This window comes from Macaca mulatta, chromosome 13, assembly GCF_049350105.2.
Source record: "Macaca mulatta isolate MMU2019108-1 chromosome 13, T2T-MMU8v2.0, whole genome shotgun sequence".
Lineage (NCBI taxonomy): Eukaryota > Metazoa > Chordata > Mammalia > Primates > Cercopithecidae > Macaca > Macaca mulatta.
The window spans coordinates 77,446,543-77,466,521 of record NC_133418.1 but is presented as its reverse complement, the minus strand read 5'-3'; the positions used below and the strand labels follow the sequence as shown (position 1 = coordinate 77,466,521).

Below are 19,979 nucleotides of genomic sequence, written 5' to 3'. Positions count from 1 at the left end.
CCAGAGGTGAGCAGTCCCGGGAAGGGGCCGAGAGGCGGGGCCGCCAGGTCGGGCAGGTCTGCGCTCCGCCCCGCCGCGCGCACAGAGCGCTAGACCTTCGGCGAGGGAGCACCCTCGACGCGGTCCGGGGACCTCCTAGTCGCTGTCCTCCCGACGCGGACCTGCGCGCCCCAGGCCTCGCGCTGCCCGGCCGGCTCCTGGCGCCCCACTCCCGGCGCACGCCCTCCCGCGAGTCCCCGGCTCCTCCTGCGCCCCTCTTCTCGGCGCGCGCGCAGCATGGCGCCCCCGCAGGTCCTCGCGTTCGGGCTTCTGCTTGCGGCGGCGACTGCGAGTTTTGCCGCAGCTCAGAAAGGTGAGGCGCGGACTTGGAGCAGAGTTGTGGAGTTGGGCTGGGCTGGGGGGCAGCGGCGCGCGGCCCCCGAAACGGGAACAATCGGGAGGGGACCAAGAAGCCGCGCTTTCCAGCCTGGAGACCGGACGGCGCGGCCGTGCCCCGGCCCAGGCCCTCCGAGCGGTAGGAAATGGCGAGGGGGCGCTCACTCGCGTGGTCTGGGGGAGCAGCCTCACTTTGCAGCTTTGCTCGCCTCGGTAGGGAAATGGACCGGGGCGGAGGCGGGGGACAGGTGGCGAACGGAGTGGCCACGTCCAGGGTTTCCTGCGGCCACCGAACCGGTGCCTCGCGCCCTGGCGCACGGACCTCCTCCGTTCGGGGCGGACTTGGGGTTCCAAAACAGCCCCAGCCGGTGGCCGAGTCTCTGCGACAAGGACCAGCTGGCCTGCCCTTTTCCTTGTCACTGACAGCGGGCCCCGGATGTGGGCCTCAGGCGGGGACAGGTGCCCGCACGGAGGCCTCCAGGGCCGCTATGCACCTGCGCGCGCCAGGCGGCCTGGACTACACGGGGCGTGTGGGTGTTTTCCCTTTTCTAAGGATCATATGAGTAATGCCAAGCTTATTGTAGGGAACGCAGAAATAACAATAACCGTAAAGAGTAAAAACCTATAATCCCAGAATTTTGAGAATCCCATAATTAATAATTAGGTATATCTTTCTTTTTATTTATTTGTTTGTTTTATTTTATGTTTTGAGACTCAGTCTCCCTCTGTCACCCAGGCTTGACGATCTCAGCTCACTGCAACCTCTGCCTCCCGGGTTCAAGCGATTCTCCTGCCTCAGCCTCCTGAGTAGAGTAGCTGGGATTACAGGCGCGGGCCACCACCCGGGGCTAATTTTTGTAGTTTTAGTAGAAACGGGATTTCTCCATGTTGGTCAGGCTGGTCTCGAACTCCTGAGCTCGTGATCCGCCCCCGTGATCCTGAGCTCGGTGGCTCAGGCCTGCTGGGATTACAGGCCTGAGCCACCGCGCCCGGCCTATTTTATTTTTTTATTTGAAACAGCCTTGTTCTGTCGCCCAGGCTGGAGTGCAAGGGCACGATCTTGACTCATTCTAGACTCTGCCTCCCGACCTCAGACCATCAGTCTGCCTCAGCCTTTATGCCTGGCTAATTTTTGTGTTTATTTATTATTACATATTATTATTATTGAGACAGAGTTTCGCTCGTTGCCCAGGCTGGAGTGCAACGGAGCGATCTCGTCTCACTGCAACCTCCGCCTCCTGGGTTCAGACGATTCTCCTGCCTCAGCCCCCTGAGTAGCTGGGACTACAGGCATGCACCACCACGGTCGGCTAATTTGTATTTTTAGTAGAGACGGGATTTCTCCATGTTGGCCAGGCTGGTCTCGAACTCCTGATCTCAGCTGATCCACCCACCTTGGCCTCCCAAAGTGCTGGGATTACAGATGTGAGCCACCGCGCCCGCCGAATATTTGTATTTGTAGAGACGAGACCTCACTATGTCGCCCAGGCTGGTCTCGAACTCCGGGGCTGAAGTGATCACTCGGTTTGGGCCTCCCAGAGTGCTGGGATTACAGGCATGAGTCGCCACATTCGGCCTTAAAAACAAGATTTAAAATGGTGACTGGTATGTTGCACCATTATTCAAATGTTAGACATGTAGTTTGGCTTAACTGTGGAATAAACAACTTGGCTGCTGGTTCGCGCGCGCTCTCTCTCTCTCTCTTTTTTTTTTTTTTGGAAACAGTGTCTCGGTCTGTGGTTCAGCCTGGAGTGCAGTGGCACATTTACAGCTCACTGCAACCTCCATCTCCTGGGCTCCAGTGATGCTCTTACCTGGACCTCCCAAAGTGCTGGGATTACAGGCATGAGCCACAGGTCCGGCATCTCTTGATTTATTTGTAAGATGGTGCCTAGAAGTGGAGTGGCGTTTGCCAAAGCTCTCTGGAAGGGCTTTTATACTTTCACCAACGGAGTGGCCTAAATTCAGTAATTATACTCTCAAAGTAATGCAGTTTAGTCAACTCATGTTTTTCTAGCTTCAATCTGTGACTACATACTTAATGTTAAATTGCTTTAAAGTGGTCATAGCTACTACAGGTTTGTTCTCCAAGTCTGCACCTGACTGGTCTGATTTAAATTTCACGCCCCTTAGGGATGAACGATGTGTTTTAAACATGTACAGGATGGGGCTGCAGAAGATTTAAACGCTTGAGAGCAAGTGCTGTATTTTCACCTTTTGTGACCCCACTATTGAGTTTAGTGTTGGGCAGATTAAAGGTGGTTCATATCGATTATAACTTGAACAGGGAAAAGTTAGAGTCAACTTAGAGTACTTGGGATACGAAGGATCAATATAAAAACTCTGGTTTGTCGTGCTAGCTTTTTCTTTTTTTCCCTCTTCAGTTGAACTGAGGAGATAATTTTTGTTTTAATGACTGTGCTCTTTTAACTAGACAAAAGGAATTAGATAGTCTTGCCAATTCGCAGTTAAATGAACTTTTGAGGTAGTTAAGGACAAAACTATTAAACTGACATCAATAACCCAGAATAGGCTGCTTAGTATCACTCTCTAAATCAGATACTAGGATTTAATTTAGTTAGGAAACTCACTTACAGGGATGACTATAACTGCAGTTGAAAGTGTAATTTTTCTGGCCGGGCGCGGTGGCTCAAGCCTGTAATCCCAGCACTTTGGGAGGCCGAGACGGGTGTATCATGAGGTCAGGAGATCGAGACCATCCTGGCTAACACGGTGAAACCCTGTCTCTACTAAAAAATACAAAAAACTAGCCGGGCGAAGTGGCGGGCGCCTGTAGTCCCAGCCACTTGGGAGGCTGAGGCAGGAGAATGGCGTGTACCCGGGAGGTGGAGCTTGCAGTGAGCTGAGATCCGGCCACTGCACTCCAGCCTGGGCGACAGAGCATGACTCCGTCTCAAAAAAAAAAAAAAAAAAAAAGAAAGTGTAATTTTTCTAAGATATAAAATGGTTTAAAGATTGAATATATTCTTGTTAAGCCCCGAAGGAAACATCCCTCATTTAAGAAAATGGGGTGGGAGAGCGACAGAAGGTGAGGATTTGCAGATCCTAGAATTGAATTGTTGATTTTTCTTTTTTTTTTTTTTTTTTTTTGAGGCGGAGTCTCGCTGTGTCGCCCAGGCTGGAGTGCAGTGGCGCGATCTCGGCTCAGTGCAAGCTCCGCCTCCCGGGTTCACGCCATTCTCCCGCCTCAGCCTCCGAGTAGCTGGGACTACAGGCGCCCGCCACCACGCCCGGCTAGTTTTTTGTATTTTTAGTAGAGACGGGGTTTCACCATGTTAGCCAGGATGGTCTCGATCTCCTGACCTCGTGATCCACCCGCCTTGGCCTCCCAAAGTGCTGGGATTACAGGCTTGAGCCACCGCGCCCGGCCAATTGTTGATTTTTTTGTAAAAGAGTCAGTAACAGCTGGCCATGGTGGCTCACGCCTGTAACCCCAGCACTTTGGGAGGCTGAGGTGGGTGGATTACCTGAGGTGAGGAATGCTAGACCAGCCTGACCAACATGGTGAAACCCCATCTCTACTAAAAATACAAAAAAAGGCCGGGCGCGGTGGCTCACACGTGTAATCCCAGCACTTTGGGAGGCTGAGGCGGGCGGATCACGAGGTCAGGAGTTTGAGATCAGCCTGGCCATTATGCTGAAACCCCATCTCTACTAAAAATACAGAAATTAGCCAGGCGTGGTTGCGGACCACTGTAGTCCCAGCTATTCAGGAGGCTAAGGCAGGAGAATTGCTTGATCCTGGAAGATGGAAGTTGCAGTGAGCTGAGATCATACCACTACACTCCAGCCTGGGCGACAGAGTGAGACTCTGTCTCAAGAAGAAAAACAAAAAAAGGCAGTGACTAACAGGGATGTTATTTAGCAGGACAGGAGTGAGGAAAGAGCTAAGACTGGGAGTTTCACAAAGACAAAGCTATAAATGATGTTTGGAGAGCTGTGTTCTTGTTTTAAAAAATTGTAACAGGAGGCCAGGCACAGTGGCTCATGCCTATAATCCCAGCACTTTGGGAGGCTGAGGTGGGAGGATTGCTTGAGGCCAGGAGTTCAAAACCAGCCTGGGCAATATGGCAAAACCCCGACTCTACAAAAAGTAAAAAATTAGCCAGGCATGGTGGTGCATGCCTGTAGTCCCAGCTACTTGGGAGGCTGAGATGGGGGAGGATCACTTGAGTCCAGTAGGTCCAGGCTGCAGTAAGCCAAGATTGTGCCACTGCATTCCAGCCTGGGCCACAGAGTGAGACCCTATCTCAAAAAGGAAAAAAAAAAAAATCAAAACAGGAATGCATGTAGATTAAACTATGTGTCTGTATACAGTATGCAGACTTTTGCAAGTGCCAGGCACTTAGGAAGTAGTCTATAGCTGAAAAATAAAACATTCAGGACCACTTTTTAAGGTTTTGTGTCCTTGTAACTTTAAGGCATTATTATTGCTATATAACTTAGCAGGGACATGAGAGTTAATAGATCCATATTTTAAAGTAGTTTTTTTGTTTTTTTAAATTTTCTAGAATGTGTCTGTGAAAACTACAAGCTGGCCGTAAACTGCTTTTTGAATGACAATGGTCAATGCCAGTGTACTTCGATTGGTGCACAAAATACTGTCCTTTGCTCAAAGCGTGAGTAAAATATCCTTATTACCTGTAAGCTTTATTTTGACTTAATACTTCTTTAATTGATGTGCCTTGAGTTGGAAAGAGTTTTACCGGCTTAAATCTGAATCATGTTATAAAGTAAGTGTGGGAACACATAAGTTTCAAATAATCTTTGACCCTGGAACTTTATAGTTAATTTTTTTTTCCTGTAATCATGAAATCGGTTATTTTTCAGTTTGGCATTAAGGTTTCTTTTTCAGTGGCTGCCAAATGTTTGGTGATGAAGGCAGAAATGAACGGCTCAAAACTTGGGAGAAGAGCGAAACCTGAAGGGGCTCTCCAGAACAATGATGGCCTTTACGATCCTGACTGCGATGAGAGCGGGCTCTTTAAGGCCAAGCAGTGCAACGGCACCTCCACGTGCTGGTGTGTGAACACTGCTGGGGTCAGAAGAACTGACAAGGACACTGAAATAACCTGCTCTGAGCGAGTGAGAACCTAGTGAGTGGGGCTGCCTATACTACTTGTTTTCATGCTGTTCAGATTCATTTAATTAAATTTATTTTTGATTATGTAATATGATTTCATGGTTTAGAATTCAGAAGATAAAGAGTGTCCAGTGAAAAGCTTCCTTCTTATTCCAGTCCCCACTGCTACCCAGTGGACCTCCATAGAATTGACGTTATTGATTATTCTATAACCTTCCAGAGATAGTTGATGAATGTGTTATGTATCTGTTTTATTATTTTTACGTAAACGGTAGCATACTAGGTATAATTTTTCTTTTATATCTTTACTTAACATTATTCAGTATTTCATAGTTGCATTAGTATTAAATGTATGTAATTTAACCTATGTATTTGCTCATTTATTGTGCTTTAAAAGTGAGATATGCTTTAGGGATTGTTTAATGAAAAGGAACAGAAACCTACTCACGCTAGCTTAAGCAAAAAAAGACTTCATTGGAAGGCACTAGAAACTGGAAAGGATGTCAGGACCAAAGTGGGCACTTCCTGTTTTTCTATTTTGGTCTTCTGGAGCATCCTTGTCAATTTTCTCTTTGTGCCCTTTCTTTTCTTTTTTTTTTTTTTTGAGACAGAGTTTCACTCTTGTTGCCCAGGTTGGAGTGCAGCGAATCTCAGCTGACTGCAGCCTCGGCCTCCTGGGTTAAAGCAACTCTCTTGCCTTAGCCTCCTGAGTAGCTGGGACTGCAGCTGTACCACACCTGACTAATTTTTGTATTTTAGTAGAGACGGAGTTTCACCGTGTTGGCCAGGCTGGTCTCCAACTCCTGACCTCAGGCAATCCACCCACCTCCACCTCCCAAAGTGCTGGATTACAGGTGTGAGCCACTGTGCCTGGCCCTTTCATGGCTTTTCATCTTTTCAGTTGAACAGGGCACAACACTGCCAGCTAAACCTTGACTTCATGTAACCTTATGTATTGTGTTCAGAGAACAGAGGGTCAGTATTAGAAAGGGTGTTCCCTCCTGGGTGTGTCCTTTATGAAGGATGTGTAAGGGAATAAATTATGGGAATAGCTACTGCATAAATTTTTTTTCTCTTAGTCCTTATAATTCAAGAATTTTAGTATTAGCTTATTAGGAAAATAGTATAAAAGACTGAGTTATAGTCAACTGGCATTGTCTTTTTACTTTATAGCTGGATCATCATTGAATTAAAACACAAAGCAAGAGAAAAACCTTATGATGTTCAAAGTTTGCGGACGTAAGTGCGATGAAATGCATCATATTATTCTTGCGCAATTGGTGGCTCAAATCTTCCATCCTACACCATTTGAAAAGCCAAGTCTAAATGCTTTTTCATATTTCTGAAAAACAAAGTTACTTGAAATAGAGTTACAAGAATAGCGCAGAGATTCCAGGAATACACTTCACTCAGATTCACCAATTAACATTTTGGCATATTTACTTTTTATATATGTATGTGTGGATGAATATGTGTGTGTGCTTTATATCAGTGTATCTATGCATGTAGAAATATTTTTCCCAGAAGCATATGAAAGCAAGTTGTAGATATCAGGCCCCATTATCCCTAAGTACTTTAGTGTATCTTTTCCTAAGCACAAAAGGCATTCTCTTATATAAACCACTATACAATGATCAAATTTAGGAATTTTTCTTTTTTAGATGGAGTCTCGCTCTGTCACCCAGGCTGGCATGCAGTGGCATGATCTCAGCTTTCTGCAACCTTTGCCTCCTGGGTTCAAGCGATTCTCCTGCCTCAGCCTCCCAAGTAGCTGGGACTACAGGCGCCTGCCACCACGCCCAGCTAATTTTTGTATTTTTAGTAGAAATGGGGTTTTACCATATTGGCCAGGCTGGTCTCGAACTCCCAAACTTGTGATCCTCCCACCTCCGCCTCCTAAAGTGCTGGAATTACAGGTGTGAGCCACCGCACCAGGCCAGGAAATTTAACATTGTATCACATTGTACCCATTTTCCCAATATTGTCCTTTGTGGTAATTTTTCCCCTCTGATTCAGAACCCAGTCCAAGATCATGTATCACATTAGTTGTCATGATTCTTTAGTCTCTTTTAATATTGAACAGTTTCTTGGCCTTTCTTTGTCTTCCATGAACTTGCTATTTTTGAAGAACATGGGCAAGTTGTTATATATAATGTCCCTCAAATTGTGATTTGTCTGATGTTTCTTCTTTTTTGTTTGAGTTGGAGTTTCCCAACAAAGTTGCCCAGGCTGGAGTGCAATGGTGCAATCATGGCTCACCGCAACCTCTGTCTCCCAGATTCAAGTGATTCTCCTGCCTCAGCCTCCCGAGTAGCTGGGATTGCAGACATGCGCCACCATGCCTGGCTAATTTTTTTTTGTATTTTTTTTTGTTTTTTTTTTTTTTTTTTTGAGACGGAGTCTCGCTCTGTCACCCAGGCTGGAGTGCAGTGGCCGGATCTCAGCTCACTGCAAGCTCCGCCTCCCGGGTTCACGCCATTCTCCTGCCTCAGCCTCCCGAGTAGCTGGGACTACAGGCGCCTGCCACCTCGCCCGGCTAAGTTTTTGTATTTTTAGTAGAGACGGGGTTTCACTGTGTTAGCCAGGATGGTCTCGATCTCCTGACTTCGTGATCCGCCCGTCTCGGCCTCCCAAAGTGCTGGGATTACAGGCTTGAGCCACCGCGCCTGGCCTTTTTTTTGTATTTTTAGTAGAGACAGGGTTTCTCCATGTTGGTCAGGCTAGTCTCGAACTCCTGACCTCAGGTGATCCGCCCACCTCAGCCTCTCAAAGTGCTGGGATTACAGGCATGAGCCACCTCACCCGGGCCTTGATGTTTCCTCTTAACTAAAAACACATTATGCATTTTTGACAGGAAAGCTACTTATGCTATCTTGTGTCCTTTGTAGTACTTCACATTAGGAGTTGCGTGATGTCAGCTTGTCCCTTTACTAGTAATGTAAACTTTGGTTAAAGTGGTATCCACCAGGTTTTTCCACTGTGAAGTTACCATTCTCCCTTTGTAATCCATAAGTAATCTATGGGCAGATACTTGGATATTAAGTAAATGTTCTTTTTCTAATTAAACTGGCACCCAGCAGTTTGAATATCAATGGATGATTCTAGCCTGAATCAATTATTATTATGATAGTTGCAAAATGGCAGAAAAATTTTAACTTGAATGACAATTCTACACCATGAGCTATCTGCTTTAAGAGTAGTGCTTCTTACTGTTGTGTGGTACAAACATATTTTTTTAATACAGATTTTAAATTCTTTACAGTGCACTTGAGGAGGCGATCAAAACGCGTTATCAACTGGATCCAAAATTTATCACAAATATTTTGGTATGATTTTTTAATAAGTGAGCTTTAGCAGGTGGTTGGTGAGACAGTATGTTTTGAGTATAAGGACAGCCAGTGATATAAGTGGTGGTTAAATACACTTAGAGCAACAGTTTCAGATCTTGGGTACTTAATGTGAATTTCCTGTTACTGTTTTTTGTTTGTTTGTTTCTTTAAGACAGACTATTGCTCTGTTCCCCAGGCTGGAGTGTGGTGGCAAGATCTCCGCTCACTGTAACCTCTGCCTCCAAGGTTCAAGCAATTCTCGTGCCTCAGCCTCCTGAGGAACTGGGACTGCAGGCACGCGCCACCATGCCCAGCTAATTTTTGTATTTTTAGTGTCAACGGGGTTTTGCTATGTTGGCCAGGCTGGTCTTGAACTCCTGGCCTCAAGTTATCTGCCTACCTCAGCCTCTCAAAGTGTTGGGATTACCAGTGTGAGCTACAAAGCCCAGCCCGTTGTTTTTGGTTATCGTTGTTTTCCTTCCGTAGCCTTTGAAAAGCCTAGTTTTACTCCTAAAGAAAATGTAGTATCTCTTAGTATCCCTAAAACATTTGAGTTTTCTTTTCCTGGAGAACCTGTCCCTGTGGATGAGCTCCAGTAACATCTTAAAGTAAATATGCACCAAAATAACTTTCAGTAAATATGGTTTTGGTGCATATTTACTTTAGGATGTTACTGGAGCTCCCATCTTCTCTGCTTTCAGGAACTGGTCCTTAACCAGTTAGCCCTTATTTAACTCTTTAAACTCTGGTTTTTTTTTTTTTTTTTTTTTTTTTTTTTTTTTTTTTTGAGACGGAGTCTTGCTCTGTCACCCAGGCTGGAGTGCAGTGGCCGGATCTCAGCTCACTGCAAGCTCCGCCTCCCGGGTTTACGCCATTCTCCTGCCTCAGCCTCCCGAGTAGCTGGGACTACAGGCGCCCGCCACCTCGCCCGGCAATTTTTTTGTATTTTTTAGTAGAGACGGGGTTTCACCGTGTTAGCCGGGATCGTCTCTCGATCTCCTGACCTCGTGATCCGCCCATCTCGGCCTCCCAAAGTGCTGGGATTACAGGCTTGAGCCACCGCGCCCGGCCTAAACTCTGGTTTAAAAAAAAAAAGAAACTTGAATAGTGTGATGAAACTCTTTAAAGGCAGTATAAATTTATTCAAGACTCTTGGCCGGGCGCGGTGGCTCAAGCCTGTAATCCCAGCACTTTGGGAGGCCGAGACGGGCGGATCACGAGGTCGGGAGATCGAGACCATCCTGGCTAACACGGTGAAACCCCGTCTCTACTAAAAATACAAGAAAACTAGCCGGGCGAGGTGGCGGGCGCCTGTAGTCCCAGCTACTCGGGAGGCTGAGGCAGGAGAATGGTGTAAACCCAGGAGGCGGAGCTTGCAGTGAGCTGAGATCCGGCCACTGCACTCCAGCCTGGGCGACAGAGCGAGACTCCGTCTCAAAAAAAAAAAAAAAAACAACAACATGGTAAATGCATACTGCGTTTTACCTTGCGTTTCTTTTTTTTTTTTTTTTGAGACGGAGTTTTGCTCTTGTTGCCCAGGCTAGAGTGCAATGGCGTGGTCTCGGCTCACCACAACCTCCACTTCCCAGGTTCAAGTGATTCTGCAGCCTCAGCTTCCCTAGTAGCTGGGATTACAGGCATGTGCCACCATGCCTGGCTAATTTTGTCTTTTTGGTAGAGATGGGGTTTCTCCATATTGGTCAGGCTGGTCTTGAACTCCCGACTTCAGGTGATCCGCCTGCCTCGGCCTCCCAAAGTGCTGGGATTACAGGCATGAGCCACCGCGCCCGGCCTTACCGTGCATTTCTTAATATATATATATTTTTTTCTTTCTTTTTTTTTTTTTTTGAGATGGAGTCTCGCTCTGTCGCCCAGGCTGGAGTGCAGTGGGGTGATCTCAGCTCACTGCAAGCTCTGCCTTCCAGGTTTACGCCATTCTCCTGCCGCAGCCTCCCGAGTAGCTGGGACTACAGGCGCCCGCCACCTCGCCCAGCTAGTTTTTTTGTATTTTTTAGTAGAGACGGGGTTTCACCGTGTTAGCCAGGATGGTCTCGATCTCCTGACCTCGTGATCCACCCATCTCGGCCTTCCAAAGTGCTGGGATTAGAGGCTTGAGCCACCGCGTCCGGCCTAGTATTTTAGTTTTAAAGTAGTTCTAATCCAAATAAAATACTTTCATATCTTACTTAAAAACCTTTTCAATATAAGAAAATTCTCTTAGGAAAAATTGTGCATTGTAATTATGTTTGGTTTCATGGCTGTCTTATTTCCCTTTGATAGATTTAGAGACCTCCCAAAGATTTCTCGATTAATGAGCAACTTAATTATCCACTAATGGAAAGGAACAGCGATGCATGTAGATTACAGAAAATCAAACACTGACTATTCTGATTCTCAAATAATGTTATTTTCAAATGATTTTGACTATATTAGTGTTAATTTGTATTATTCAAATTTTTTTCCCCAGTATGAGGATAATGTTATCACTATTGATCTGGTTCAAAATTCTTCTCAGAAAACTCAGAATGATGTGGACATAGCTGATGTGGCTTATTATTTTGAAAAAGATGTGAGTATAATCTTCTTTATTCTATTCCTGTGTTCAGGAATGTAGTCTATCATGCCTCAATGAATTAAATATATTTCATCACCTTTTTCTCCACTTATAGATCAACCAAATGGTTCTGCTGCTGCCATTAATTTTGTCCTCCCTGTCACTCACATGCATCTTACTTGTTTGTGTATTTATGCCTCTTATCAAATTGTTCTGCCTAAAATATCTCCTCTGTTTCTTATAATTCTTATTTATTATCTACTTGGTAGTTACTTAGTTTGTACATATATGCTCCCCTATGATATTTATAATTTACACAAATAAGAGTCTGTTTAAAAAGACTGTGTAACTGGTATGATTAAAATATTTTGTTTAAACTTTAATGTATTATAGTGAAGTATTTTCTGCTGAAATATGAGGTTTGCTTCAAAATAATCTGGGTGGGGGTGAAGGGATAGAAGGAAGAAAAGATGAAGTAAGGGAGGCTGTGTGTTGATGTCCTTGCATCTGGGTGATAGGTACATGGGCGTCATTGCACTACTCTTTCTACTTCCGTGTATGTTGAAAGGTTCCTGTAATAAACAGTTTTTTAAAGTTCCAATAGATTAGATTGTTATCACTAAAACCATAAAGATTCTTGGCAGCGGTTCTTTTGGCATACAATTTGTATGTAACTATATGTGACCATGGTTTGTTTTCTTAAATATTTTTAATTCCTTTTCTCCTTTTCAATACAGGTTAAAGGTGAATCCTTGTTTCATTCTAAGAAAATGGACCTGAGAGTAAATGGGGAACAACTGGATCTGGATCCTGGTCAAACTTTAATTTATTATGTCGATGAAAAAGCACCTGAATTCTCAATGCAGGGTCTAAAAGCTGGTGTTATTGCTGTTATTGTGGTTGTGGTGATAGCAATTGTTGCTGGAATTGTTGTGCTGGTGAGTACAGAACAAGTAAAATTTCATTTAAGGGTATATTTTTTCAAGAAAAAGTAATAATGGCTGGGTGCGGTGGCTCACACCTGTAATCGCTACACTTTGGGAGGCTGAGACAGGTGGATCACTTGAGCCCAGGAGTTTGAGACCAGGCTGGGCAACATGGCAAAACCTTATCTGTACCAAAAATACAAAACTTAGCCAGACGTGATGGCTTGCACCTGTGGTTCTATCTACTTAGGAGGCTGACGTGGGAGTGGTTAGTTGAGCCCAGGAGATCAAAGCTGCAGTGAGCCATGATCACACCACTGCACTCCAGCCTGGGCAACAGAGCAGGACCCTGTCTCAAAAAAAAAAAAAAAAGGGGGGGGTCAGGCACCGTGGCTCACGCCTGTAATCCCAGCAGTTTGGGAGGCTGAGGTGGGTGGATCACCTGAGGTCGGGAGTTTGAGACCAGCCTGACCAGCATGGAGAAACCTGGTCTCTACTAAAAATACAAATTAGCCGGGCGTGGTGGCGCATGCCTGTAATCCCAGCTACTCAGGAGGCTGAGGCAGGAGAATCGTTTGAACCCAGGAGGCAGAGTTCGTGGCTGAGATCACGCCATTGTTCTCCAGCCTGGGAAACAAGAGCGAAACTCTGTTTCAAAAAGAAAAAGAAAGAGAGAGAGAGAGAGAGAGAAAGAAAGAAAGAAATCTTACTAACACAACAGAATTCTGAAACAGGTTTGAGGGTATTTGGAAACAGATTTCCAGTTCAATCAACCATGTTTGGCTCTCCATCTGGAACAAAACAAAAGTTGAATTCCTATTTCACTCCACCAGGCTGGCCATGTTGCCCAGCTGTGTGAGGGTGGTATGTCCCGAGCACAGCAGTAGGAAAGGAGTTGGGCAGTGTATCCGTGTTCAAAGACATTTACATTTTAAAAAATATAAAAAAGTAAAACAATTCCCAAGAAAATTAATTGATGGAATGTTTGTACAACCTTGTGGTAGGGGAAACCATGTAAGGCAAGAAATCTGGAATCCATGATACATATGTGTATGTATATTTAGAGAGAGGGTCTTGCTGTGTCACCCAGGCTGGAGTGCAGTGGCATGATTACAGCTTACTGCAACCTCCAGTTCCTGGACTTAAGTAACCCTCCTGACCCAGCCTCCCAAGTAGCAAGGACTACAGGTACCTGCCACCATACCTGGCTAATTTTTTTTTTTTTTTTTTGAGACGGAGTCTCGCTCTGCCGCCCAGGCTGGAGTGCAGTGGCCGGATCTCGGCTCACTGCAAGCTCCGCCTCCCGGGTTTATGCCATTCTCCTGCCTCAGCCTCCCGAGTAGCTGGGACTACAGGCGCCCGCCACCTCGCCCGGCTAGTTTTTTGTATTTTTTTAGTAGAGACGGGGTTTCACCGTGTTAGCCAGGATGGTCTCGATCTCCTGACCTCGTGATCCACCTGTCTCGGCCTCCCAAAGTGCTGGGATTACAGGCTTGAGCCACTGCGCCCGGCCTAATTTTTTAACTTTTAGTAGAGACCAGGTCTTGCTATGGCTGCCGAGGCTGGTCTTGAACTCCTGGGCTCAAGCAATTCTTCCGGCTTAGCCTCCCAAACTGCTGGGATTATAGGCATGAGCCATTGCACCTAGTCCTATATATATATTTTGGCTTCATTAAAACTAAACATTTTATATGGCAAAGAAACTGTAAAGTAAAAAATGTCAATGATGGGCATGAAAAAAATATGGTGCATAAAGCAAGAATGGATATTATACATAATACACAAAGAGTTCTTACAAATTGATGAGGAAACCTAAAGAAAGAATTACAACAGGTAGGGATAGACAGTTAATAGAAATTTCAGATGGCAAATGAACACGAGTGGTTAATGCTGGAAGTCTAATTATCCTGTAGAAATAAATGAAAACACAAGTGCAATAAGGAAGCACATTCAGTTATTGTATCATAGCATCGCTTGTAAGGGTGAATCTGGCCAGGCGTGGTGGCTCACACCTATAATCCCAGCACTTTGGGAGGCCGAGGTGGGCGGATCACCTGAAGTCAGGAGTCCAAGACCAGCCTGACCAACATGGAGAAAGCCTGTCTCTACTAAAAATACAAAATTAGCCAGGCATGGTGGTGCATGCCTATAGTCCCAGCTACTCAGGAGGCTGAGGCAGGAGAGTCGCTTGAACCCAGGAGGCAGAGGTTGTAGTGAGCCGAGATCATGTCATTGCACTCCAGCCTGGGCAACAAGAGCGAAACTCCGTCTCAAAAAAAGAATAAAAACAAACAAACAACAAAAAAAGTGAATCTGAAAAATAGCCTGAGTGTGTATCAGTAAGAGAGTAAATTGTATTTATTGTATCTACGATAGGGAATAATGTGAATGAATGAGTTCGATCTTTACCTTTGGATCTGGAATGGTTGCTATGATGTTGATACGGGCTGTGCACAGGTGGTGATGATACTGCATGATCCCATTTTTAGACCCCAAAACTTAGATGCATGTATATATATATGATATTTGTATTGGTGTGGAAAAGGAGGATGTGGAAGAATGCACACCAAACTGTTAAATTTCTTTCTTTCTTTTTTTGAAATGGAGTCTCGCTGGCCGGGCGTGGTGGCTCAGGTCTGTAATCCCAGCACTTTGGGAGGCCGAGGCGGGCGGATCACGAGGTCAGGAGATGGAGACCATCCTGGCTAACACGGTGAAACCCCGTCTCTACTAAAAATATGAAAAATTAGCCGGGCGTGGTGGCGGGCACCTGTAGTCCCAGCTACTCAGAAGGCTGAGGCAGGAGAATGGTGTGAACCTGGGAGGCAGAGCTTGCAGTGAGCCAAGATTGCACCACTGCACTCCAGCCTGGATGACAGAGCAAGACTCTGTCTCAAAAAAAAAAAAAAAAAAGAAATGGAGTCTCGCTGTGTCGCCCCGGCTGGAGTGCAGTGTCACGATCTCGGCTCACTGCAATCGCTGCCTCCCGGGTTCAAGTGATTCTCCTGCCTCAGCTCCCAAGAAGACGGCCACCATGTCTGGCTAATTTTTGTATTTTTAGTAGAGATGGGGTTTCACCTTATTGGCCAGGCTGGTATCGAACTCCTGACCTCGTGATCCACCTGCCTCGGCCTCTCAAAGTGCTAGGATTACAGGCGTGAGCCACTGTGCCTGGCTTCTTTTTTCTTTTTCTTTTTTTTTTTTTTTTTTTTGAGATGGAGTCTGTCACCCAGGCTGGAGTGCGGCGGTGTGATCTCGGCTCACTGCAACCTCCGCCTCCCAGGTTCAAGCCATTTTCCTGCCTCAGCTTCCCAAATATCTGGGACTACAGGCGTGCACACCATGCCTGGCTAATTGTTTTGTATTTCTGGTAGAGATGGGGTTTCACCATGTTGGCCAGGCTGATCTCGAACTCCTGATGTCAGGTGATCTACTCACTTCGGCCTCCCAAAGTACTGGGATTATAGGCATGAGCCACCGTGCCTGGCCTAAACTGTTAAATTTCTTTAAAGATTATTCATTGTGGCCGGGCACAGTGGCTCATGCTTGTAATCCCAGCACTTTGGGAGGCCGAGGTGGGTGAATCACGAGGTCAGGAGCTCGAGACCAGCCTGACCAACGTGGTGAAACTCCGTCTCTACTAAAAATACAAAAATTAACTGAGCGTGGTGGAGCACACCTGTAATCCCACCTACTCAGGAGGCTGAGGCAGGAGAACTGCTTGAGCCCAGCAGACGGAAGTTGCAGTGAGCCAAAATTACGCCACTGTACTCCAGCTTGGGTGATAGAGCGAGACTCCGTCTCAAAAAAAAAAAAAGATTATTCATTGTTTCCTTTTTTCCCCTCCCTTCCTCCCTCCCTCCCTCCCTCCCTCCCTCCCTTCCTTCCTTCCTTCCTTCCTTCCTTCCTTCCTTCCTTCCTTCCTTCCTTCCTTCCTTCCTCCCTCCCTCCCCTCCCTCCCCTCCCTCCCCTTCCTCCCCTTCCTTCCTTGTTCTCCCATTGGATCCAGCATTGTCTTTTATTTATTTATTTATTTTGGTTTGTTTCACTTGTCGTGGTAGACTTTGTTTTTGTTTAGTAGTGAAAATTTTATTATTATTATTATTATTATTTTTGAGACGGAGTCTCGCTCTGTTGCCCAGGCTGGAGTGCAGTGGCACAATCTCGGCTCCCTGCAAGCTCCGCCTTCTGGGTTCACGCCATTCTCCTGCCTCAGACTCCGGAGTAGCTGGGACTACAGGCGCTCACCACCACGCCCGGCTAATTTTTTGTATTTTTAGTAGAGACGGGGTTTCACCGTGTTAGCCAGGATGGTCTCGATCTCCTGACCTCGTGATTCGCCCACCTTGGCCTCCCAAAGTGCTGGGATTACAGGCGTGAGCCACCGTGCCTGGCCACTATTTTATTATTTTTGAGACAGAGTCTCCGTCTGTTGCCCAGGCTGGAGTGCAATGGTGCACGATCTTGGCTCACTGCAACCTCTGCTTCCTGAGTTCAAGCTATTCTCCTGCCTCAGCCTCCCAAGTAGCTGGGATTACAGGCATATGCCACCACGCCTGGCTAATTTTTGTATTTTTAGTAGAGATGGGGTTTCACCATATTTGCCAGGGTGGTCTTAAACTCCTGACCTAAAGTGATCCACCCACCTCGGCCTCTGAAAGTGGTAGGATTACAGGCATGAGCCACCGTGCCTGGCCTATTTTATGTATGTATGTATGTATGTATGTATGTATTTTTAGAGATGGAGTCTTGCTCTGTCACCCAGGCTGGAGTGCAATGGCACCATCTCGGCTCACTGCAACCTCCGCCTCTTGGGTTCAAGTGATTTTCCTTCCTCAGCCTCCCGAGTAGCTGGGACTATAGGCGACTGCCACCACGCCTGGCTAATTTTTTTGTATTTTTAGTAGAGTCGAGGTTTCATCATGTTGGCCAGGCTGGTCTTGAACACCTGACCTCAAGTGATCCTCCCGCCTTGGCCCCACAAAGTGCTGGGATTACAGGCATGAGCCACCACACCTGGCTCACCTTATTTATTTCTAAGAGACAGGGTCTTACTCTGTAACCCAGGCTGGAGTGCAGCAGTGCAATCTCCACTCACTGCAACCTCTGCCTCCCGGGTTCAAGCAATTATGGCGCCTCAGCTTCCTGAGTAGCTGAGATTACAGGCGCGTACCATGACACCTGGCTAATTTCTGTATTTTTAGTGGAGATGGGGTTTCACCATGTTGGCTAGGCTGGTCTGAAACTCCTGACCTCAGATGATCCTCCCACTTCGGCCTCCCAGAGTGCAGGGATTACAGGCATGAGCCCCTGCACTGGCATGAAATTTTTAATTTAAGAAACAATAAATGTTTATGGATAGATGTTAAAATTAATTTTTTTTTCAGATCAAAATTATGTCCATTAAAAGCATATATGTCAATTTAGATAACCTTTTTTTGAGTAGCAGTCCTAAAACAGTAATTGTCTTTCTTCCACTCAGGTTATTTCCAGAAAGAAGAGAATGGCAAAGTATGAGAAGGCTGAGGTAAATGGATTACTTACCTAAATAGAAAGGCCCTGTTGAATCTGTTACTCCTAGTCACTCTACCTTCCTACACACTGATGCATTTCAGTTATACTGGAGTCCCTTTATACTGTTTTCTTTAGGGTCTTAGGGACAGTCTTAGAATGTGCTCTTACCTAAATCTTCTTGTGTGAGTTCCATGGCAGATCACCATCTATTGATTTTTGCCTCATAGAAGAGTGGAATGGGAAGCCTATGGTTTTTATTTTACAAAGTGTCAACATCTAGTAGAAGCTTCTAAAGGCATACTCCAGTGGATTCACCTTGGAGAAACTCATTGTGACTAATGATCTGTTATCTTTATGCCAGTGAAATAATCATTTAATATGAACTTAATTTGTCATAATAAATCTATTGTGTACTAACTAGTCATCTATACTAGTATGAGATCAAAGTGTCAGATTGTTGGTGTGTTTTGGTCCCTTGGAATTGAATATGAACACTTGTCCTTGAACCCTATCATTAACATTTTTCATATATCTGTCAATTTTTGTGTATCTTTGTATATGGGCCACTTACTAATATTTTAGCAAGTAATAAAAATAGAAACGTAAAGGAATATTGGAAAAAATCTAATAGAACCAGAAAGTTCTAGCATTTTTTTCCCATTCCGTAGTAGGTCATCTGGCTTATTTGGTTTGGTGACCACAAGTGTAGAAGACTAACCTGAATTGAACTGTAACAGACAGGCAGAAAGACAATGTAGTGTTGTAGTGCAGAACAGTACAGACCTGGGTTTGGCTGGGCAAAGTTGTATAACTTCTTTAAGCCTCCATGTTTCCTCATCTGTAAAATGAGGATAATAGATAGTATAGACCTGTTGCAAGGATTAAACATAATCGGTGTAAAGTGTTGGTCCCATGCTTGCCACATAAGAAAATATTTGTCAGCAGAGTAGTAGTAGTCATTATCATCGTCTCAGTTTGCCTGTAACTGGTTGTGTGATCTGAGACAAACACTAATTTTGAACTTGAGTTTCCCCACATATAAAATGAAAGATTGATAATAGAAAGTAAATCAATGTTTTCCTAATCTTAAAAATAGTATGCACTTAATAAAAATCTTATTCTTAAAGATCTAGCTTACCTCCAACTTGCCCTAGTCACTTTGGCGATCTTGTCTCTAAATAGAAGCTTGAAAACACTTAAATGTGTGTTTCCTTGCAATATAACTTTTTCTTTTTTTATTTAAATAAGTCTTATAAATGTGGAAAAAAATCATCTTGTGTTCCTTTAACTTTATTATTTAGTACTATTTTCAGAGTGAACAAAAGATTGAAAAATTATTTAGAATTTTTTTCTGTACTTTTTCCTGTTTCAGATAAAGGAGATGGGTGAGATACATAGGGAACTCAATGCGTAACTACTATAATTTGAAGATTATAAAAGAAGGGAAATATCAAATGGACGCAAATTACAAATGTGCACATGGGACGAAGACATCTTTGAAGGTCATGAGTTTGTTAGTTTAACATGATATATTTGTAATAGTGAAACCTGTACTCAAAATATAAGCAGCTTGAAATGGCCTTTACCAATCTTGAAATTTGACCACAAGTGTCTTATATATGCAGATCTAATGTAAAATCCAGAACTTGGACTGCATAGTTAAAATGTTTTATGTGTAGCGTTCAAATGTGTGTATTAAATATGCTTCCACAGTAGAGTTTGAAAAACTATCTGATTTGTGATTGAAAGCTGCCTTTCTATTTACTTGAGTCTTGTACATACATACTTTTTTATGAGCTATGAAATAAAACATTTTAAACTGAATTTCTTAACTTTGACATTTCAAATTTCTTCTTGTTCTTGTTCTTTTTTGTAGGGAAAAGAAAGCTCAGCCTGTTACTGTGTCTATATAGAAAGAAGTAGACATAAGAGACTCCATTTTGTTCTGTATTTGAGATGCTGTTAATCTGTGACCCTACCCCCAACCTTGTCCTTGCAAGAGACATGTGCTGTGGTGACTCAAGGTTTAAAGGATTTTGGACTGTGCAGGGTGTGCTTTGTTAAACAAGTGCCTGAAGGCAACTTGCTGGTTAAAAGTCATCACCATTCTCTTAATCTCAAGTACCCAGGGACACGCACACTGCCAAAGGTCTCAGGGACCTCTGCCTAGGAAAGCT

At 44.7% G+C, this 19,979-nt stretch overlaps 1 protein-coding gene across 1 annotated transcript; it reads left to right on the top strand.

The window, feature by feature from the left end:
• Window positions 1-276: 276 nt before the first annotated feature.
• On the top strand, window positions 277-19,216 carry EPCAM (epithelial cell adhesion molecule). Its single transcript, NM_001040029.1, is given in 9 exon segments — window positions 277-352; window positions 4,908-5,015; window positions 5,252-5,492; window positions 6,653-6,718; window positions 8,742-8,805; window positions 11,276-11,377; window positions 12,100-12,300; window positions 17,771-17,815; window positions 19,175-19,216. Coding segments are annotated over 9 exon segments (945 nt in total).
• The last annotated feature ends 763 nt before the right edge of the window (window positions 19,217-19,979 follow it).